We start from the raw sequence: 22098 nt of genomic DNA, 5'->3' as shown, positions 1-22098 counted from the left end.
TGTCCCGAGCGTGTCCCGAGGGAGCGCCGGGTGGGAGCACGGTGTCCCCGTGACGCTGGCCAGGGTGTCCCGTTGCATGGGGGGGCGGGGGGCCAGGACAATGCGGGACCCCCAGCTCGCAGACCTTTTTATAACAAGCCCAGCTGTTCTCTGGGGCCCAAATAAGGCTGCGGCCCCCCGGCCCCCCCAGGGCAGACAATGGGTCCCCAGCACAGACTTTTTGGGAAGGTGGGGAGGCGGCTCGGCCCAAGAAAGGCAAAGCCCCGGCGAGCAGGGCAGGGTTGATAAACTGGGCAGCGGGGGCAGCGGGCATCATTGCTGCCCTGCCTCCCCTGCCCGCCCCGCCGCCCACCGCCCCACCGCTGGTGCCCCTGTCCCAGCCAGGATGGAGGCCATCAAGAAGAAGATGCAGATGCTGAAGCTGGACAAGGAGAACGCCCTGGACCGGGCGGAGCAGGCAGAGGCAGAGCAGAAGCAGGCGGAGGAGCGGAGCAAGCAGGTAGGGTGGGCAGCAGAAGCCCCCAGCCTGGGGATGTTTGGGGTCAGGGGGGCTTCCCCCCGTGCTGGACCGTGCTGAGCCCAGACCCAGCAGACTCTGGCAAGGGGTACAAGGGTGCGAGAGCTGCCACCGTCTCACAGCTCGGGGCTGGGGCGCAACGCCACGGGGCATCCTGAGGACTGCCCAGGGCTCAGCCCCTGCCAGCTGGTGGCCTGTGGGGCAGGGACAGACACTGTGGGGCCTGGGACAGGGCAGGAGGGATGCTGTGGGGCAGAGCTGGCACCAGGACGGGGCAGGAGGGATGCTGTGGGGCTGAGCTGGCACCAGGACAGGGCAGGAGGGATGCTGTGGGGCAGAGCTGGCACCAGGACGGGGCAGGAGGGATGCTGTGGGGCTGAGCTGGCACCAGGACGGGGCAGGAGGGATGCTGTGGGGCAGAGCTGGCACCAGGATGGGGCAGGAGGGATGCTGTGGGGCAGAGCTGGCACCAGGATGGGGCAGGAGGGATGCTGTGGGGCTGAGCTGGCACCAGGATGGGGTGGGAGGGATGCTGTGGGGCAGAGTTGGCACCAGGATGGGGCAGGAGGGATGCTGTGGGGCAGAGCTGGCACCAGGATGGGGTAGGAGGGATGCTGTGGGGCAGAGCTGGCCCCGGGACTGGACTGTAGAGATGCTGTGGGGCAGAGTTGGCACCAGGATGGGGCAGGAGGGATGCTGTGGGGCAGAGCTGGCACCAGGATGGGGCAGGAGAGATGCTGTGGGGCAGAGCTGGCCCCGGGACTGGACTGTAGAGATGCTGTGGGGCAGAGCCGAGCCGGGGATGGTGCAGGCAGGGGTGTCTTGCCATGTGGGGGTCCAGAGGGGTCCCCATCTGCGGTGACTGCTGCTGCCCTTCCAGCTGGAGGATGAGCTCGCTGCCATGCAGAAGAAGCTGAAGGGGACGGAGGATGAGCTGGACAAATACTCTGAGGCCCTGAAAGATGCCCAGGAGAAGCTGGAGCTGGCAGAGAAGAAGGCAGCGGACGTACGTATGGGGGGCAGGGGGGGAGCTGCGGGAGCTGCCCTCCCTTCGTCACCCTCCTGGTGGGACCGCAGCCCTTCCCTGTGGCCTTGGGGACAGAGGAGGGTCCCTGCCGGGCTCAGCAGGCTCCTGGCAAAGCTGTGGGGGGGTCTGGGAGCAGGGAGTGCCCCCAGGAATGACACAGCCCGGGGGGGGCCACCCACGGCCACGCAGGGGACAGAGGGACGCTGGCAGGGACTGGTCCCAGCTTCTTCTTGGGCAGCGATGTCCGGGGCAGCCCGGGAGCGGGGATGGAGCAGGATGGGCTCCCCAAACCGGAGCGTGGGGACCCCCAGCTGAGGGCGGAGCAGCAGCCAGCAGCCCCTTGAGTGTGGGACACGGGGGCCACGCGTGTCCCCAGGGAACTCTGAGTCATGGTTGGCGCTGGAGGAGCCAAGCTCCAGAGGAGGAGGAGGAGGAGGAGGAGGAGGCCGCGTGGGCAGAGACAACGGCACAGCCAGCTATTGTTGGTGGCCGTTTCCAGGAAAACAATGGCGCGAGCGGTGCAGGGTTTCGCCGCCCGGCCGTGATCCCGGCCGTCCCGTGGTGCGGCGGCCAGCCAGGACCTGGCGGCCAAGGGTCGAGCAGTTGGGGCCACACTGACCTTCCCACCTGTGGGAGCCGGGAGAAAGGCTCCAGCCTCCTCTCCCTCAGCTCTGACATCCAGCCCGGAGGCAGGAGCCTTCCCCTCCCGCCGCGCCGAAGCCCCCCAAGCCCCCGCATGGCACCAAGGCTCTTCATGGCTCTTCCCAGCACGGCACGGCTCTGGCCGGGGGACCAAGGTGCCAACGGGGGCTACCAAGCCCTCGCCGAGCCCTGGGCCGTTCGGCATCGCTGTGGCGTGGCTTGTGGCTTCATCGGGGCGAGCCCCGTCCCTCCCTCGCACCCTCCTGCTCTCCCTCTGCTCCCTGCTGCCAGCCCGCCCTCTGCAGTGGGTCCCGGTGCCCCCAGCCCCCCTGTGCAGTGGGTCCCGGTGTCCCCCCACCCCCGTGGGGCAGGTCCCGGTGTCCCCAGCCTCCCTGTGCAGTGGGTCCTGGTGTCCCCAGCCCCTCGTGGGGCAGGTCCCAGTGTCCCCCCACCTATGCAGTGTGTCCTGGCGTCCCCAGCCCCGCGTGGGGCAGGTCCCAGTGTCCCCCCACCTATGCAGTGTGTCCTGGCGTCCCCAGCCCCGCGTGGGGCAGGTCCCAGTGTCCCCCCACCTATGCAGTGTGTCCTGGCGTCCCCAGCCCCGCGTGGGGCAGGTCCCAGTGGCCCCCCACCTATGCAGTGGGTCCTGGTGTCCCCAGCCCCGCGTGGGGCAGGTCCCAGTGTCCCCCCCCGCGGTGGACCACATTCCCAATCCCCTCACAACTCATTCATCCCTTTCCGGGCACTCAGAGCCCCCTTTTTCTGGCTCTCACCCCCCACGGTGGCTCTTGGGGCTGCCCCCGTTTCACCCCGGCTCAGGGAAGCGGGGCAGGAGGGATTTTACACCCTGGAGCCTCAGATGCAGATCCCGGCTCCTTCCAGGGTCAGGCCCGTCGGTCACCCTCATCCCTGGGGACGTGCCAGGCTGGCCGAGCGTGCCAACCCTCTGCATCCCGGCAAACGCACCGCCGGGGCACGGCTCTGCCCAGTGGCTGAGGATTTTTAAGCGGGGGGGGGCACAGGGTGGGGGGGCAGCCCAGCGCCCTTTTCCCTTTCCGAGCGAGGGCAGTGGCAGCTCTGCTGCCGTCATGTTTTTATTGAGCTCTCGGGGTGCTCGGTGACCCCCCTGGTGCAGAGGAACGCTCTGGCGTGTGGGAATGCGACTGGGAAAGGCTGTGTGGGGAGGGGGGCACAGGGGGGACAGTGGCATCGGGGGGGGGGGCACAGGGGGACCATGGCACAAGGGTGGGGGGCACAGGGGGGCCATGGCATCGGGGTGGGGTGGGGGGCACAGGGGGGCCATGGCATCAGGGTGGGGGGCACAGGGGGGGCCATGGCATCGGGGTGGGGTGGGGGGCACAGGGGGGCCATGGCATCAGGGTGGGGGGGGCACAGGGGGGCCATGGCATCAGGGTGGGGTGGGGGGCACAGGGGGACCATGGCACAAGGGTGGGGGGCACAGGGGGCCATGGCATCGGGGTGGGGTGGGGGGCACAGGGGGACCATGGCATCGGGGGGGGGGGGGGGGCACAGGGGGACCATGGCACAAGGGTGGGGGGGGCACAGGGGGACCATGGCATCGGGGGGGGGGGGGCACAGGGGGGCCATGGCACAAAGGGGGGGGGGGGCACAGGGGGGCCATTGTAGGATGGGGCACAGGGGGGCCATGGCACCAGGGTGGGGGGGCACAGGGGGGCCATGGCATCGAGCTGGGGGGGGGGGGGGTCCCAGAGGAACGTTTTCTGCCCCGAGACGGAAGAATTTCAGCGCTGGCTAAAGCCGTCGCCCGGAGGGTTTTGGCAGCCCCGTCCCCAGGCAGGAGGGTGCCCGGGGGGTCTGGGGGGCTCTCCGGGGCGGGGGGGGGGGGATTGGCTCAGCCCCTGGGAGCACGGTGCTGGCTGTGCCCGTGTAAGGCCCGCGGAGCTGAGGGACAGGGTGGCCTTGGAGCAGCCGCAGCCCGTGGTGCTCCCGGGGGTCCCACGGGCACCGAGGGTGGGGGGCTGGGGGTCCACATGGGGCAGGGCATGGCCACTGTGTGGGGTGGGACGTGGGAGCCTGTGTGGGGCAGGCTGCCAGGACCTGTGGGGCCAGGGACAGGCTGGCCCTTGTCCCCGTACCGTGTGGGGGCAGGTCCTGGTGTCCCCACACCCACGTGGGGCAGATCTCCGTGTCCCCAGGTCCCCACGGGGCTGGCCCTGGTGTCCCCACACCCACGTGGGGCAGATCTCCGTGTCCCCAGGTCCCCACGGGGCTGGCCCTGGTGTCCCCACACCCACGTGGGGCAGATCTCGGTGTCCCCAGCTCCTCCTTGGGGTGGGTCCTGGTGTCCCCAGGCCCCTGTGGGGCAGATCTCCATGTCCCCCCACCTGTGTGGGGCAGATCTCAGTGTCCCCAGCCCCCCTGTGCAGTGGGTCCCGGTGTCCCCAGCCCCCGTGGGGCAGGTCCCGGTGTCCCCAGCCCCCCTGTGCAGTGGGTCCCGGTGTCCCCAGCCCCCGTGGGGCAGGTCCCGGTGTCCCCAGCCCCCCTGTGCAGTGGGTCCCGGTGTCCCCAGCCCCGCGTGGGGCAGGTCCCGGTGTCCCCAGCCCCCCTGTGCAGTGGGTCCCGGTGTCCCCAGCCCCCGTGGGGCAGGTCCCGGTGTCCCCAGCCCCCCTGTGCAGTGGGTCCCGGTGTCCCCAGCCCCCCTGTGCAGTGGGTCCCGGTGTCCCCAGCCCCCGTGGGGCAGGTCCCGGTGTCCCCAGCCCCCGTGTGCGGTGGGGTCCCGGTGTCCCCCCACCGGCACAGGGCAGGCCCCGGTGCCCCCACTCCCACGCGGGCCACCCCGCCGGGCGGCTGCTCCCCGTCTCCACGGTAACGCGGGCGGAGGGGGAGGAAGTGACGTCACTTCCCGGGCGGCGGGGCCGGGGCGGCGGGGTTCCGGTGTTTCGGGCGGGGCGGGCGCGGCGCGGAGCGGCGGGACGGGACGGGCCGGGAGGATGGCGGGGGCCACCACCATCGAGGCGGTGAAGCGCAAGATCCAGGTGCTGCAGCAGCAGGCGGACGATGCGGAGGAGCGGGCCGACCGCCTGCAGCGGGAGGTGGAGGCCGAGCGCCGCAACCGGGAGCAGGTACCGCCGGTGCCGCGGGCCGGGGTACGGGGCGGCCCCTCTCGCCGGTCCCCAGGGAGGGGATGCCCCGCAGCCGCCCCCCGGGGGGGGAATTTGGAGCCGGGGCGGGTGGTCCCGCGGGTGCGGCGGTGCCCGGGGGTCGCTCCCCGCCGGGTCCGCCCGCCCCCCCGGTGCTGCGTGGGCATCGGCGGGGACCCGGGCTCGGTCTCCGCGGACCGGCGCCACCTCAGCCCGCAGCCGCCTGGGCCCCGGGCCGGTCCCTCCCTTCCGGGTGTCCCCGCCGCGTGTCCCTGGGGGGGTCGCTGGGGTCCCCCTGCCCCCAAGCGGGGCGCCTGGCCCGGTGCTGTGCGGGGCCGGCGGATCCTTGTGTTATCGTTACCCGAGGCAGCCCGGAGCTGCAGGCGGCTGGTGGGGGTGGGCGCTCGGTGCCCGGGGGGGGTGGTCCCGGGGTGCCGGGGGGGGAGGGGAGGCCCCCGGCCATCTTGTCTGGCCCCGCGCTGCGAGCACCGAGGTGCGAGTAGCCCCGGCGTGTGCTGGTAAAATGGCAGTGACGGCCCATCCCGCCCCGGGCTCGGCATCCCGCCCGCATCCCGGCCATCCCGGTACCGGCAGCCCCGGGAGCGAGCTGGGGGCTGCGAGCGAGGGAAGGGGGCAACGGCGGCAGCGTCCGACCCGGCGAGCGGGGCCGGATGGGGCGGCCCCGGGGCAGGTCCCCGCGGGTGGCGGCTCGGCCGTGACTTTGCTGCTGATTCGCTTTAAAATGGGACGCTGAGGCTGCTCCAGCCCGCTGCCCGGGGGGGCCGTGCCCCGGGGGGGGGTCCCGCCGTGGCGGAGGGAGGGGAGCTGGTGCCCCGTGGGGGGTCCTGGGTCCTGTCGCCCCGGGGCGGGGGGGGGGGGGGGGGGCTGGTGCCCCCGGGTGGGTCCTGCATGTTGGCGGGGGGGGCTGGTGCCCCAGGGTGGGTCCTGCCCGTGTGGGGGGGCTGGTGCCCGTGGGGGGCTGGTGCCCGTGGGGGGGGGGGCGGGCTGGTGCCCTCGGGTGGGTCCTGCCCGTGGGGGTGTCCTGCCCCCCCGGGGGGGGGTGGGTGGTGTGGTGCCCGGGGGGGGGGGGGGGGGTCCTGTCTGTTGGGGCTGCCGGCCCATGGGGGGGGGGTCCTGCCGGCCCGTGGGGGTCCTGCCGGTGGGGGCTGATGGCAGAAGCTGCCGGGCAGTGGGACGAGGCCACTCCCAGACCTCAGCTGGGCTCTTCGCAGCCACATAAGGAATTCTCATGGAGTAGCGGCGTTGTCATGGGAAACGTGCGTGTTTCTCCCAGCCAACCAGTGGTCCCAGTGTGGTAACCAGTGCTCCCAGTGTGGTGGTGTCTTGCGTTCACCCTGTGGCCTGGCCCTTGGGATCTGTGGGACCTGGGGAAGCCACGGTGAGCCTGGAGGCCGAGGGGAGCTCGGTAGCTCCCCGACTCGGGGCAGCCTTCCCGAAGGATGCATGGAGTAACGGGAACACGCTGGCTGGAAGCGTCACCCCAGCGCTCTGGGGAAGCCCGATGGCTTCAGCTGCAGCCAGAGAGGAGGAGCAGAAAGGGAGGTGTGAGGACCCTTCCGCAGAGGGGGACAGGCAGTCCCTTAAAAGCAAGGGTTGGTTGTTGTTTTTTGGGGTGGATAAGCGCTGCCTTGCAGGATGTCCGGGCGAAACGATGCGGTTCAGAGGGTCAGGAAACAGAGGCTGCCTCCATCCTGTGGGAGGAGGCTCTCCACCTTGACAGCTCATTGCCTCTGCCAGGCCAAAGACGCCTATCGAGCCGTCTCTTTCCCAGTTCTGCTTATCGTCTGGGTTTCGTTCCTCTTCCAGCAGACCACATCCTCCTCGGAGGAAGGTGCTGGTGGGGCTGGCTCCGGGGCAGCCTGCTGCAGCGCCGCCACCTTCCAGCACCGAAGCGTGGGGGCTTTCCCCGGGGAAGAGCAGGGCGTGCGGGCATGGGAGCTGCTCTTCAACTTGGGTTTTCACAACCTAGTCTTGATGCTGCGAGGGGGGAAAAACTTGGACAGCCCCTCCCGGGAGCTGAACATGATTTGTGTTGGGCTCTGCTCTAACACTGGCTTCTTTCATCACCCTGCTCCTCCCTCCTTGGGCATGGTTGCAAGCGGCGTGTCCTTGCAGGCTGCTTTGTTACGAGTCGCTGGGGTATTTCGTATATGCTTGGCATGTGCCTGCGCACGGGTCCCTGCAGAAGATGACAGTGCTGCCCTGAAATGGCTGCAGCCCTGTCCATCCTTGTGCTGGTGCGGTTATCCCGTTGGAGATGAGGATTCTGGGTTCCCCTTGGGTGGCTGGCGTTGGGGGTTGGTGCACCCAAACCGCCTGGGCTTCCCCTGGGCCGGGGTTGATGCGGACTGGGCTGGGAGCAGATGCCTGGTGGTCGATAGCAGTGCTGCTCTAACAGGCCGGGCTGTGGGGGTGTACGATGGCTTCTGATCTCTGCTGCTTCGGTAAAGCCTCGGTCACTTTTGTGGTCGCGCTTCTGGCGAATGCACGGTGCCTGCGGGCTTTCGGCGATTCGGCCGGCTCCTGGCACGGACGACTGAGCTGAGGTGGCTGGTGGCGTGTGGCTGCGGCTTGGGAACAGCCTCCTCAACTCTCTCAGGACTGGGTGCTGAGGCTTTTGCTCTTTCTCTGGGTTATTAGTGAATCGCAGGGAGGAAGGAAGCTCTCCGGGGCTCGAGCCGCTGGGCTTGCGGCCACTACAGCCATCGGCTGGGGCTGGCGCCGTCGAAAGCCTGGCCTGCCAGTGCCCTGACACAGTCTGGCAAACCTCTCGAGCTGTTCATCTTCCTCACGTTGCTGATGAGAGGGCTGGTTTCAAGCAATGCCCGTGTCCAGATCACAGGAGTAAAGTGACTTTGTGCTAAACGGTAGCTGTCCCAGAGCTCTGGTGTGGTGGGTAAACAGGACTGTGATTGATGGCCTGGCAGGGTTACAGCAGCTGCAGAGAAGACCCATTAGCAGCGTAAGTCATCTACTTAATGTTTATGGCTTAAACTGTCACGTCAGCTCAAGCTGACGGGCGAGAAACCTGCAGGATGACTGCTGCACGGACAAAGCTTGTGTGAAATGTTGCGAGGCGTAACGTGCATGCGAGCAAGCATATGGGAGTGCAGCCTCTGTAAGAAAGTGGATAAAGCACCGGGGCTTTGTTTTGGCTTCCCATGTGCTGCTGGTGACCTGAAGGCAGACCTCAGCTGCCCTGTGCTAACTGCTAAACCTGCCGCAGACTGAGTTGCCCTCATCTGCTCCCTCTAGGCTGAGGCAGAAGTGGCGTCTTTGAATCGCCGTATCCAGCTGGTAGAGGAGGAGTTAGACCGAGCCCAGGAGCGCCTTGCCACAGCTCTGCAGAAGCTGGAGGAGGCAGAGAAGGCCGCAGATGAAAGCGAAAGGTGAGCAAGGGCTGCTGCTCTCACTCCGTCAAACATCTCGGACATGTTCCTCACCGAGGGCTTGGTGCCGTCAACCTCTTGGGCTTCCTGGAGGGTGGGAAGTAGATACCACATCAAGGCTGGATGTGGGAGTCGGTACCAGTTGCGGAGCAACTCAAACAATGCTGTTGGCCTTAAGTGAGTATCTTGGAACCTGAGGCTAAGGAGCACGTAGGCGCTGTGCGCTGCTGTGCCTCCCCGCCTTCAAGGGAGGAGAAGTAAGTGGGTTCTGGAACACCCTTGACTCATGAAGGTGGCTGCTGGTGGGGAAGCCTCTCTTCCCGCTGCCTCTGCCAGCATCCTTCCTTCTGGCAGCTGTCCCCTGACCCGGCGGTGTGATTCATTGGGGCGCAGTCCACTTCCAGCTGGCTGGTGTGCTTCACTGGTGCACACGCCGTAGTGAGCAGCCTGACCCAGCTGATGTCCTGCCATAAAGATGGACTTGGCTCTTCCTGCGGTCCAGCCTGGAAAATGCTTGGAAAGACAGCCTGGCTTGTTCTTCTCAGCAGCAGCGCGTTTCCCTTGGTCCAGGAGCGCAATGAGCTGCTGGAGTAACGCTCCAAGGAACAGTTAATTCTGAGCAATCGAGGTCGCTGTGTTTGCATCAGCCCAGCGGTGTCTGCCTTCCTGTGCTACCCTCTGCACTTGGAGGTGTTGTGGCTCATAAGGAAGCAGCGTGGTCCTGGGGGAGCACTGGTAATGCTCTGAAACCCATTACACCACCGGTTTGTACGGGATTGTTTTATACATCTCCCCTCCCTGTGCTTTCTTTTGGGCAGAGGCATGAAAGTCATTGAAAACAGAGCTCTGAAAGATGAGGAGAAGATGGAGCTGCAGGAGATCCAGCTCAAGGAAGCCAAACACATTGCAGAGGAGGCGGATAGGAAGTATGAGGAGGTGAGACCCTTGGATGCTCTACAGCTGATCCGGGCCAGGAGAGGCGGCTCCTCTTCCTGCTGACAGGGCTTTCCTGGGCAAAGCTGGGGGGAGAGCCTGGCTCTCAGTGGGGCTACATCAGTGCTCCCCTTAGCCAAAAGGTTCTGGCAGCTCCGGTGACTCCTGCAGGCATTGCCTTTCCTGCCTTGCACGGCCTGCAAGTACAAAATCATCTTTCGTCCTCTTAACTCAGATTCTCCTTTCCAGGTTGCTCGGAAACTGGTGATCATAGAGGGAGATCTGGAGCGTACTGAAGAGAGAGCTGAGCTTGCAGAGTCGTGAGTAATCTGCTTGCACGTAACTGGCATCTACCTTTGCATGGGAACTAACACAGCATTTCTAACCTTGTTACACAAGGCCTGGAGCACAGGGTAGGTTTAGATTCTCAGATGGAAGAGTTGGAACCACTCTCTTGCTTGGCATGGGATTGGGTCCGTCGAGGATGTGGAGTTTGCAACGAGGTGATTTGCCTTGGAGTGGAGATGTTCTGCCCCTTTGCACGGAGGGACTCCCCGGTTAGCGAGGCCGGATAATCCTTTTCCACTCGGTATTCACCAGCACTGCTTTTGTACGTACGGTCACAAGGTCCTTACACGTTGCTACGGGGCACGTGAGTGCACAACGCTTGTGCTGAAGTGGCGGAGGCCTCCTGGGCTGGGAGCTGAGTGGCATGCGGGAGGTCCGAGGGCAGAACTGTGCCTCTTAAAATATTCACAGCAACCGCTACAGACTTCTGCACTGCTGAGTCACAAGCTGGACTTCATCTGCTCTGAGCAGGCACAAATTGTGGCATTTGGGCTCCTTCCACGTGTCCGGATGCTTTAGCTGATCTTTGAGGAGCTGCTCAGGGCCTTGTCTAACAAAGTTAGCGTGTATGCAGCAGTAGCACTGTGCTTCCTGCCTGGACATGCATGTCATGACCATGACTTTTTTGTGTTTTTCCCCCTACTCCCTTTTTTTGCTCTGCGGTGTTGTGTTATTGGTGCTCCTTTTGACCCTTGCCCCCACCTGGCTTGTGCCATCGTGTGACCGTCACTAACAGTCGTTGCCGGGACCTGCAGGAGCAGATCAGAGTGATGGACCAGAACTTGAAGTGTCTGTCTGTTGCCGAAGAAAAGGTACTAACCTTTCCCTTCTCAAACCATTAAACCAGAACTCTTGTGGTGGTCTTGCTACGCTTCTTCCCTCAGCTTAACTGCGTCTTTCTCTCTCCTGGAATGTTCTGTCCTCTGCCCGTCAATATTCTGGTCTGAGTGGTGGTGGCTGTCCATCTGTCCGTCAGAACAGCTTCCCTCCTTACAGCAATCTAAACATGCATTTTCTACTTGAAGACTCCAGGTCCAGCAGAAATCTGTGTCCACATCTCAGCTGCTCAGCTCAGTGCCCTGCGCATGTGCTGGCAGAACGCTTCAAATATATGAACTTGGAGGCAGGAAGGGAACTTGCTTTCTGCACAAGTGCCTCAAAGCAGGGTCCCATCCAGTCTGATCGCAGACTGACTCCTAAAGAACTTCTGGGGCTTCCCTGCACGTGAATTCACTTCTTGTCTCTCCTGTCTTTCCCTCCCGCTTCTTCTTTTCCTTTTTCTCCCCCCCTTTCTTTACGAAACCCCACAGTAAGTGTTCCGAGCTGGAGGAAGAGCTGAAGAATGTCACCAACAATCTCAAGTCTCTTGAGGCTCAGGCTGAGAAGGTAGGGCTGCTTGTCCAAGGGCCAGAAACATTTGTTTTATGAGGAGGGTGTGTGACAGCAGAGCACCCACTGGGATGGAAATGATGCAACCACAGCCTTAAGCGAGCGAGGAGAGCTGCGTTTGCTCTCCCGGGAGAGCTAACGGATTTCAGTGCAGGGCTGATGTTGGCTGTAGGAGCTGGGAGTGCGGGAAGCCTGGCTGCCCTTCCCTGCCTTGGGGCAGGCTCAGTCACCCAAGATGTTTATGCTGCTGGGGTGAGAATTTTTCTGCGCCCAAGTCTGTGTTCCGTGCGTGATGTGGGATTTGCTGCCTGACCCAGTTCTGTTGGACTAGGGTTACGGACGTGAGCGACTCCCAGCTGGAAGTTTCTGTGGGCATGTGCGCTGCAGTGAGGAGTTTGTCTCCCTCTGTAGCTGTGGGCTCTCTGGAGTGGGAGGTACTTAGGGCTGCTGGTTGCTGACTCCTCTCATTTTCCACAGTACTCTCAAAAAGAGGATAAATATGAGGAAGAGATCAAGATCCTGACTGATAAACTCAAAGAGGTGAGCGACTATGCTGGGATAGCCCAGCTGGGTGAGCTGGCCTCAGCTTGACTGGGGAGAGACCCGGAGGGTGGGAGGCTTCGTGCCTTCGGGCTGATGATGCCTCTGTAGTCCTTCGCTGTGTCCCAGAGCTGCTGTACTAACTGGCTTGCTTCTGTCTGGCAGGCGGAGACCCGTGCTGAATTCGCTGAACGGTCTGTAGCCAAGCTGGAGAAGACTATTGATGATTTGGAAGGTACATGCTGGGGCTGGGAAGCCAAAGAATATGTGGTGAGGAGTGGGGAGCTGAGGAAGATTGTCTCCCAGATAGCTGAGGAGTGGAGGCACCGCTCTGCTCCTCAGTACTTGGAGCATGACCTAATTCAGCCTCCAAGGTGAGGCTGCCTCCCGGCTCAAGAGTTGTGCCCCGTGTATCTCCTTTGAAAACGGTTCCCTGGCTGCGCTGTGGCAGGTCTCAAGCTCTCGATCCAAACACCTTGCCGTATCTGGCTGGTAGTGCCAGATAGTGCGGCTGGTGTATCTTGGTCGTGATGTCCTCAGGAATGTAACTGGCTTCCTACGCTCCAGCTTAACCCAATTTAAGGAGCGGCATAGGAGGGAAGCAGCTGAATCCAACACAGGAATTGGTTACAACAACGTATTTCCATGCAGAATGTCACGTGTGTGGCTGGTTGCTGCAGACAGCCTTGCTGCAAGTCAGCCACAGTAGTCAGTGAGTCTTGAAACAGCCCCCATGAAGACTCAGGCTCCCCAGTATCAGTCCTGGTTCAAGATTAAATCACTAGAAACCCCATCCGTGCAGTGCGGTGGTCAGCCTGTGCCAAGGATGGGTTCCTTTCTTCTTCCAGTTCCTGGTTTCACAGTCCTTCAGGAGCACTCCTGAGGCCAGCCATTGCAGAATCCTACCTTTCCCCAAGCCACAGAAGGAGAAAGTTCCAGTTGCCTCCCTTAAATCTGGGGCTGTGGCAGGAGTGGTGGTGCTGGTACACCAGAACTCTTACAGGCCTCCTGCCTTGACCACAGCATGTGCCTTTGTGGTTTCTTAGTGCCAGGTCTTGGAGATTCAAAGCCACATCCTTCTGTCTGGAGTCACTCAGGAGGTTTTTTTATCTAGAAATAGCAATGGTGTCAGCTGAGCTGTTCCAGAACCGCAGCCAAGAAGCAATCTGAGCCATCTCATGATCCAGGGCAAGCTTTTTTTTTTGTTTGGAACTGCAAAACCTTCTCCAAATCCCTGCATGCTCCCCTTGAAACATGTTGATTGAGAGTTGGCTCTGGTCTCCAGCCTTGCTGCTGAAGTGACCTAGTTTATGACAACTGACAAAGTTCTCTGGGCTCTCTGAAGCTGTTAACAGCATAACCAGCTGTACTGTAGCCTAGGCAGCCAGAGCTGGGGGGAGTTTGTGCCAGCCCTGTGCAGTGCTGAAGGAGTGCGTCAGGATGAGTGTCAGGACGTCAGGATGAGTGTCAGGACGGCCTCCTCCCCTGAAGGTGGGTGATCTGGCTGTCTGCTCCATTATCTGATGGAGAACAGGGGTGTGCCTCGTCTGTTCGGCTCACCCTGCCTAGCTGTGTGCTACGGAACGGGAATTCCCTCTGATGCCCAGGACTATTACGGGGCTGACTTCTCCCAAGCCGGTTTTTGTATTGAGACTGAAGGTGAGAACAAAGCACCTCAATTGATCTGCGCCCGCCTTGGGCGTATTAAGCTTCTCACTAGGTGGATGGAGTTGCCCTTCCCTGCTGCTCCTCCTGTCAGTGGTTCTTGCTGACCTAGCTGGGCAGCCTGTTTTCACAAGCTGATGTGGTTCTTGGCTCTTCTCCCCGTAGAGCTGCCTTGTAATCCTGGAAGGCACTTGCTGGTCAGACTGTCCTCGGGCTGTTTGAACCCTCCCGTTCGTTGTTGGGAGCTAATACGGAGTCGTGATGGCTCCACATCTAACTTCATTTTCTTCTGTTGGTGAAGCCCATACTGCTTTTCCTGCCCCAGGGTGCTGGAAGAACTCCTCTGCCTTCCCTCATTGTTTCCCTTTTGTTCTCCTCCTAAACCTCTTCTAGATGAGCTCTATGCCCAGAAACTGAAGTACAAAGCAATTAGTGAGGAACTGGACCACGCCCTGAATGACATGACTTCCATGTAAATATGAGCTGGCTGGTGTTCGCCTCTCGCTTCAGCAGGCTAGACCGCCAGAGCTTGCTTGGTTTGCTGTGATTTTCATAGTTGGAGAATCGATGGCGCTGTGTCTAGGTTACTTCTACAGATCTCTGCCTCGAGGATTGCAGAGGCTTCCCTGCAGCATGCTGTACTCTAACTCTAGGTCCTTGTGATCCGCATGTGTAACACCAAGCGCTGTGCTGGCCTGAAAGGGTTCCGACTTGAACTCTTGAGTGCAATTCCCAGTCCCACTGGGAAAGGCTTCCTAAGGTAATGTGGCTTAGTTGCCTGCTGGAGCCACTGAGCCATGGTCTTGTGATTCCTCCTGGAAGAGGCTGTGGAGAGCGCTCGAGTGGGTGCCTTAGGAATTGCCATAACAGGCTTGAGATGGGCTGGATCATGAACCACAGATCTGTGGAAGTAGCTGAACTCGTATGTTTCTGCAACTTTGCTCCTCGGCTTTCTGTTCAGGTTTGCAGTGGGTCCGGCTAACAGCTGCTCTGCACAGTCCTTAGCACTAACCAAGGAGAGGCCAGTACTTGCACCGTAGAGGAAGAGCCTTAACGCTCGTGTCCAAAAGCTCCCTAAGCCAAGTTTGCTGTGCACAAGCACTAAGCTTCTCTAAAAATCAGTGTCTCCTTCTGTCTCACACAGATAAGCCTTGCGATTCCAAACTCCACTTTGGATTTGCCTTTCTGCTTGGTGGCTTGTTCTGCATCTGCACCCTGCATTCACGCTCTCGTCATCTCGCTCTGAATTCCAGTACCTTTTTCCAGTTACTGTGCACAGGGCATCCCTGGGAACGAGTGCTGTAAAGACACTGAAGCTTGACAGCAGCAGCAGCCCCCCAGTTATGCTGCACTTGCTCCTAAACAAAGCTCCCTCTGTTTGACCCGATGTGCCAGACACTGCTGTGCTCTGAGGGGCTGCCCTTTCAATGTCTGGGTGTAGCTGGGAGTATGTTGTTCTTATCTGCATATCTTGCGTAGAGCCATAAAGCTCCTTTTGTATTTCTCTTGCTTGAGCATGATGTCACCTTTTTTAAGGAAAACAATTCTCGTATCAATTGAATGGAACGGCTGGTGCTTTTGAGAAATGGGTTTCTAGTGACCACTGGCTGCTTTAGAGTAACTGTTTCAATGTTGCCTTCAAACCAGTGTAACCCTCATCCTCCTTGGTGGAATACACAGACTTCATTAATGTGCCGGATTTTTCTCTTTGGGTGCCTTACCGGCTGCTGGATGTGAATTGCAGCTCTGCGAGTGGTGCCTCGGCATGCAGCGTGCTCCGTAGGGTTAAACGGGAGCTGGGGGCGGGGGGGAGGCGGTTGTAGCAGGAAACCCTCGAGCTGTGCCTGCTGCAGCCTGGCTGAAGTCACTCCTCACACCTGCCTGCTCTGTGGTGTTCACTGGGGTGGCTTTCCAAACGCTGGTTTGCAGTGGGAAGTCGCCACGCCTGATAGTCACTAGGTCACCAGCAGGGTGTGAAAGCTAATAAATATCAAGCGAGCTCTGGCTGGTTTCCAGTTGGACGGGACTGGTTGGGTGTGAGGTGCTGCCTGTGCCTGGGGTGGGAAGTGGGGGGCGAGGGGGGATGTGTGGCCCCTTGTTTTGGGAATGAAGCATGGCTGTGGGCGTCTGAGCCAGGGAATCCGTGTTGTGCAGAGCTTCCCTCCCTGTGCGGGGGCTGAGGGTGACGGGATCCTCCTGGGAGTGCGGCATGGAGCGTTACACCGAGCACTGCTGCGGGCTGTGAGCACTCCGTGTGTCTCCCCACTGGTCAGGGTTTGGTCCTGGTTGCTCTGGTATCATAAACACTGATCAGCCTTTTGTAACTGTGTGCTGCCTTGTGCGGTGGCTTGTCAAATACTTTTTCCTTTCTGGGTTGGTTCATCTGCCACAGTGCCCGAAGAGCCCTTCACGAACAGAATTTTGATGAAATGGGACACCTCCCGTGGTTTCCTCAGGTTTGTGTCACTCCATTCTCCCCACAAATGGCACTAGCAGCAAGGATAGTCCAGACACGCTGAACTGCCCCAGCCTGTTCTCGCTGTCTTCTGTGTCAGGGCTGTCAGCTTTCTGCTGGCTCTGGGCGGGGAAGGAAGGAGCATTCCCGAAAGGAATTTCAAAGGGTAATAGCTTGGAAAGCTCTGGCAGATGGTGGTCTGACTCTCCTGGGGTATGGGGCAATGACTGTGCCCTGTAAGCACAAAGCGAGAACCCGTAACTCCTCAGTAACCAAACCTGCAGCTGGAGCAGGGGGGGTGGATCTTGCACGAGTGGGCAGGGCTTCTGGCACAAGCATCCAGGTCTGTGGATGCTGCCAGCCCAGCATTGAGTTGTCAGCTCTAACCGGGTGGGAGGTGGCACCTTCCCCTTGTGAAATGGCTTCTCTCCTCCTGGGGAGGTCCTGTCAGCTGTGGGTTTATTACTGACCTCCAGGAGCTGGTGGCTCTGCTGTTGCACAGTGATGTTGCAAGTGATGTTATCGATGGCTGGGCTGTGGCAGGCCCTTTCCCCGCTTATCCTGATGGAACTCCGTGCTGGGTGGTAGATGGAAGGGTGGGTGGGTGATGCAACTTCTGCCCTGGGAGGTTTGGAGAGGTTTCTGGTCTGACTGGATTGCTAGGCTTGTGCAGGCTGGTTACCGTGAGCCGGGCTGTTGGCTCAGGAGCACTGCAAGTGCTGATGAGTTGACCAGGAGGCATGGGTCCTGGAGCTCCCCGGGTTGCGAGGACAGCTGGTAAGGCTGCCCTGTGGGCTGGGTGGAGAAGTGAGCAGGCCAAACACTGGAGCTAGCCCTAGCATACCCGGGCAAGCATTCCATGTTGAGGAGCTGTTCCTGAGGTCTGTGAAGGGTCACGCTAATTATTACCGTCAGTCTGCTCCCTCACGTGGCTGGGTCCATCAGATCCCTGTCCACAAGCAGTAAAACGCTTGCTTGAAGGCTGTGAGCCGCTGCACCAGCCTACAGTCACTGGTACTTCTGACTGCAGTTCACTCCCATCCTGTGCTGCTCTGGAGACCCAGGACCAGCCCTGATCACCTGGTTGGGGCTGGAGACTGGCATCGAGGTGCCTAGCCCACCTGCTCAGAGCCAGCACGGAGGCCAGAGCAGCAGCAGCAGTAGCTGATGTGCAAGGTCGGCTCTGGTGTAGGTCAGGATGGGGCGTACCTGTCCCCTGTCCCACAGCCTCCCTCAGCCTTTGGTTAGATTGCAGTGGGTCAGAAATTGTTGGCTGTTGCTTGGTCCCTTGGTGACATTGAAGAAGGGACAATGAAGCAGTGTTACTACCCTTTGTCCTGCAGTGTGAGGTGCAGCTTGAGCAGGTGTCGAGGGCTGAGAGGAGCTGAGGATGGCTGGTAAAGGTGAGCTCCCCTCCTTGTGCGGCCATCACGCTGGTGGGACCGGGCTGAAGCTCTGGAGAGGGCGACGTGCTTTGGCTGCTCCATGTGAACAGCTTGACCTGGTGTCCTGAATCTTTACCTGGCCAGGTCCTGTTGAAAGGCAGAATATTCCGATGTTAAAAGCAATGAGGATGGTGTAGAGACCCTTCAGAGGGTGAGATTCCTAGGGACCTTGTAGTAGAAGGATTTGAGAAGAAGCCCAAGGCCAGCAAGAATTGCTGAGCTTTGTGCTTGCTCTTCAGGCAGAGGCAGCACACTGTGCATATTGCTACAGTTTGTGATTAGTTCTGCCAGGCTGGGAGCTGTCATATAAGCATTTTTTGCTGCCTGGAATTCCCCCAAAATGCAGGAATTGGAGTTGTCAGACCAGAAGGACCCTGCCCGTGTAGATGGGCAGAGATAGATGATGAACTGGCTCTCTGAGGTGGCTGGTTGTGGCTGACAGGTGGCCCTACAGCCCTGAGAGGTGACCCGTCCTGGGAGAAGATCAGACTGGTTCTCCCTTTCACTGGAGGTGCTGAGGAGCACGTGGTTGGTACCATCCCTGGGGACAAGCGTGGTCACTAGAGCCCTGTGAGGCTGTAAGGACAGGGACCAGATGGGAGGCGGAGGCTGGCGGATGCGGGTAGTTGCTGTGGGGCAGATGTAAAAGAGCAGCTGTGCTTCAGAACTTCTGTCCTGAACCTGAAGCAGATCCTGCCTTCAGTTCTGGTCTAGATGTGGTGGGTTGTTAGTGTGGCACAAAGGCATGTCCTTGCAGGAGTGTCCTCTGGGTCAGGTATGAGGTGCTGTCATTCCCAGTTCTGGTAACCATGGCCTACTGTTAAAAATCCCATCAATCGCACCGCTGCGTGGTGTGGCTCGTGCTGGAAGGCGCTTCTGGTTCAGCTGTGCTAGGACCACTTCTTTCTACAAAGTGCTCCACAGGCTTAAAGCACATCCCGTGTCTCTCTCCTTGCCTGGGGACAGCCCAGCCTCCAGGCTCCTCTTCTGGTGTTCTCTTCCTTTCTTTGCCTTTGCAAGTCCTTGGCAGTGCTTCCATTTCTGCCCATACTTGGTTTCCTCTGTCATCTTCCTGAGCTGAAATGCAAGTTGTAAGACAAACTTTTGTTCTCCTCACCTTCATCCGTGTAATAGCCTAGACTCGATCCTCAGAGGCACGCATTACGGAGACAGCTTATTTGATGTGCTCGTCTGGGTACTCTACTAACCTTCCCTTTCTCTCTTTTTCTCTCTTCCTCTCGTTTCCCCTAATCCTGTTGCTGCTGCAGAGCGCCTGTACAGCCAGCTTGAGAAAAACCGCCTGCTCTCTAACGAGCTGAAGTTAACGCTGCATGATCTGTGTGACTGAGAAGGGGGCCCACTAATTAAACGAGCTTATTGCGACCACCAGTGCTGTGGACCACAGTGAAATCTGATCATTCTTAAGACTGGCAGACTTGCAAATTTTATGCAATTGCTGCTATTTAATGGGGCATTTGAATTTATCCTCTAATTTATTTAAGAGTTTTTTGTTGGGTTATTTTTTTTTTTATAAAGGTAACCTCTATTCTTGGTGAAGTAACCCTCAGACTTGGCTGTTTTTTGAGCAGTCTTGTTCACTTATCCAGGGGGTCCCACCTGGCTCCTCCATGGGACCAGAATGGCTGCACCCACCGAGAGAGGGGCGGGCTGAAATTAGGCTTGTGTCTGCTAAAAGATGCCTGTCAAGTGCTATGACTTAATTTACTGTTAGCTGAATGACTGTAGGATTTCCTGCTGCATGGAATGATGGCTTCTAACAATAAATGACTGACCTCGTGGTCTCTAAGACACTGCACACCTGTAGTACTTTCCTATGTAGTTGAGTCCTAACCTCTAGAAGGTTTCGGGAAAGCGCTTGTTCCTGGGATCTGACTCCAGTGCAGCTGCAGAGCCCCAGAACAGGTTGGGAAAGCACACGGACATCTGGAAAGCAAGTCCCGAAATCCACAGCATGAAGCTGTGTCTTGAGTGCCTGCAGGGAATCTTTCGAACACTGCTGTTGCTAGTGCTCTAGGAAGGCTGCTTCTCTCTCTGTGGGCAGTTTCTGACGCTGGGGAGGTTGGGGAGCGGCTTTGAGAAACTACCTGTACCTAAAGGACATCTTTCTACAGCCTGTCTGGCCGGTGTCCCAGCGTGTGGATCTCTTCAGTGATAAGGGTGGGCTCACCTTTGGAGTGAAGCCTACCTAGAGCGCTAGTTGCTGATCTGAGCTCTCCTGCCTTAAGGAACATGTGAGAATCAACTGTGCAGCTGCCTGTAGTCTTGGGCAGAATTGCAGCACCCTCGCTCCTACTCGCTCCTTGTCTGCCCCTCACTTGAAAACAGCCTTTTCCCTGCTGTCCTTGAGGCATGGTTGTCTGCTCCCTGCTGCTAGGTAGTTGGTGACCGGCTTGGCGTCTCTGTCCTGTGCTGGGGGGAAGGGGGGTGGGGGTGGGGGGCACAACCAGCTGTAATCGCAGGGGGTGATTTCTCAGCGTGTTTCCCCTCCGCGTTGCTCTTGGGTGCCTTGCTGGGCCACGGGGGTCTGCTGTCTAGAAGTGTTGAAGCCCTGAGGAAAGCTAGCTGCAGTCGGAGGTGCCTGCATGCACAACACTGCCTAGAGCACTGGCTAAAAGTACATCGTGACGGTGCCGCCGGGGAGCACTGGCAATGCGAGAGGGCTACAAACGAGCCAGGTAACTTCAGAGCTTCTAGCTGCACCCAGCCAGGTACCCCCGGTCTGAGGACTCGCTGCGGCAGCGTGCTGGGAAAGGGGGGCTAGCGCGAGCTTTCTTTGGCCAAGGTTTCTCGGTTGTCTCGAAGCTGCCTTGTAACTCTTGCCTCTTGCTTCCTGCCAGATAAACTGAAATCCACCAAAGAGGAGCATCTCTGCACGCAAAGAATGCTGGACCAGACCCTGCTAGACCTGAACGAGATGTAATGGATCCCTGCCACTGCCTCTGCCACACGATGCCCGGGGGGGCGGCCCAGCCGCTGCTGACCTCTAACCCTTGGGGACCAGAGTTTACTTTCTGTTGCCAACTTGACCAAACACAAATCTCCTTTGCCTCAGGGTTAAAGGCCATCAGGTTGGGCAGAGCTTCAAACAGCATTATTAAGGGAAGCAAACAATGCAATAATGTTTGGGGAGCATGTTTGAGATGTATACATTTTGTAACTACCTTTTTTTTTTATTTTTTTTTTTTTTTGTAGCAACCATTGTAAACATTCCAAATAACTCGTGAGGCTGGTGAGCTACACTTCAAAGCTCTTGGCTTTAAAATTCGGTATTAACCTTCTGTTAATCAGCTCTGGGCCACCCTGCTTTGGCAGGAGAGGAAAAGAGGGTGTGATGGTTCTGGCTGTGGGCCACTGAATCAGAGTAGCCAGGCTAGGGACGGAAGCCCATTGGGAAAACTTCCCTTCCAGGAGCCGTTTGCCAAAAGAGCAGTTCAGTTTCTCAGCTTTAAGGTAACTCTGTGTTGTGGAGAAGCCACTTGGGTGAAAGGTGACTGTTTTCGTTCGTGGGGTTTTTTTATTGTTTTCTTTTTTTTTAAAAGCCAAGCCTGTCATCTGAACAATTAGACCTTCACAGGGCTTGTTTCCCTTCCCCCCCGCACTGTTGGCCACTTCATTTCCTTAATGGGCTTAGAGAAGCCGCAGCCCCTCTAACCCATTGCTACCCAGGGGCTGAATTTGCCTTCGAAGTGCTGAGGCACCAAGCTTTATTGCTCATCGTTGGGTTACACTTAACAGCTTAAGTACAACAGCCTTGTTTTTCTTGGAGTTTTTTCTGCCTACAGTGAGGGAGGGAACAGAGGCCTTCCCTCCTGGCCAGGAGTGCTCTTAGTGTCTTAAATAAGGTACAAGCCATCTTGCTGTGCATTGCTGATGTGTAGTTGTTGTGAAGCCTGAGTGTGGAGATGTGTCAAGCTCGCGGCGTGTAGCTTGTGGTTTGAGCATGCTGCTTGGTTGTAGCAGTTTTAGGGGCCGATCCGGAGAAAAGAACCCTATCAAGTGTTTTGATACTAAATTGAAAAATTGTCCTGTTGTCTTTTGAAATAAAAACCAATCCCTCCACGCTGCTTGTCTGGCTGCAGAGCTTTACTGTGTGCGATCTGGACCTGCAGGGGACGAGGGTGGCTCTGGAGACTGGGGCCTGGGGCTGTCCCCTCGGGGGCAGGGGGAGACTGGGGATTTGGGGGTAAGGCCAGGCTGGCCTGCCTCTTCCTGGGCCTGGGCCTGTCCCTCGAGGTAGGGGACCTGGGGGTAAGGCCAGGCTGGCCTGCTTCTTCCCAGTCTGTGCCCATCCCTCAGGGAGGGGACAGGGGGATAAATCCAGTCTGGCTTGCTTCTTCCCAGGCCTGTCCCTCAGGGGGGAGATCGGGGGCAGGGGGGTAGGTCCGGGCTGGCCTGCTTCTTCCCAGGCCTGTCCTTGCCCCTCAGAGGGGAGATGGGGACGGTAAGGCCAGGCTGTCTTGCTTCTTCCTAGGCCTGTGCCTGTCCCTCAGAGGGGGGATCGGAGGATGATAAGGGCAGGCCGGTCAGCTTCTACCCAGGATGAGGGCACGAAAGCGGGTCAGGGTGGCTCAGCTTCCCCCCCTG

General features: G+C 59.5%; 1 protein-coding gene across 20 annotated transcripts; it reads left to right on the top strand.

The window, feature by feature from the left end:
• The first annotated feature begins 324 nt into the window (after nt 1–324).
• On the top strand, nt 325–21573 carry TPM3 (tropomyosin 3). 20 transcript variants are annotated; one of them, XM_055696726.1, is made up of 12 exons: nt 349–499; nt 1398–1523; nt 8585–8718; nt 9537–9654; nt 9901–9971; nt 11310–11385; nt 11866–11928; nt 12094–12163; nt 13987–14065; nt 15986–16049; nt 19626–19745; nt 20352–21573. In XM_055696726.1, the coding sequence occupies exons 1-11, from the start codon at nt 386–388 to the stop codon at nt 19701–19703; spliced, it is 993 nt and encodes a 330-aa protein (XP_055552701.1). In that variant the 5' UTR covers nt 349–385; the 3' UTR covers nt 19704–19745; nt 20352–21573. The 20 variants fall into 20 exon arrangements, 16 of the variants coding, with proteins under 16 accessions (XP_027654673.1, XP_027654670.1, XP_005434675.1 ...); XR_008729894.1 differs by lacking the exons at nt 11310–11385; nt 15986–16049 and adding an exon at nt 10736–10811 and having other exon boundaries at nt 328–499; XR_003558150.2 differs by lacking the exon at nt 15986–16049.
• Nucleotides 21574–22098: the final 525 nt, after the last annotated feature.

This window comes from Falco cherrug, chromosome 19, assembly GCF_023634085.1.
Source record: "Falco cherrug isolate bFalChe1 chromosome 19, bFalChe1.pri, whole genome shotgun sequence".
NCBI lineage: Eukaryota > Metazoa > Chordata > Aves > Falconiformes > Falconidae > Falco > Falco cherrug.
The sequence above is the reverse complement of the archived record's forward strand: the minus strand, read 5'-3'. Positions and strand labels throughout refer to the sequence as shown.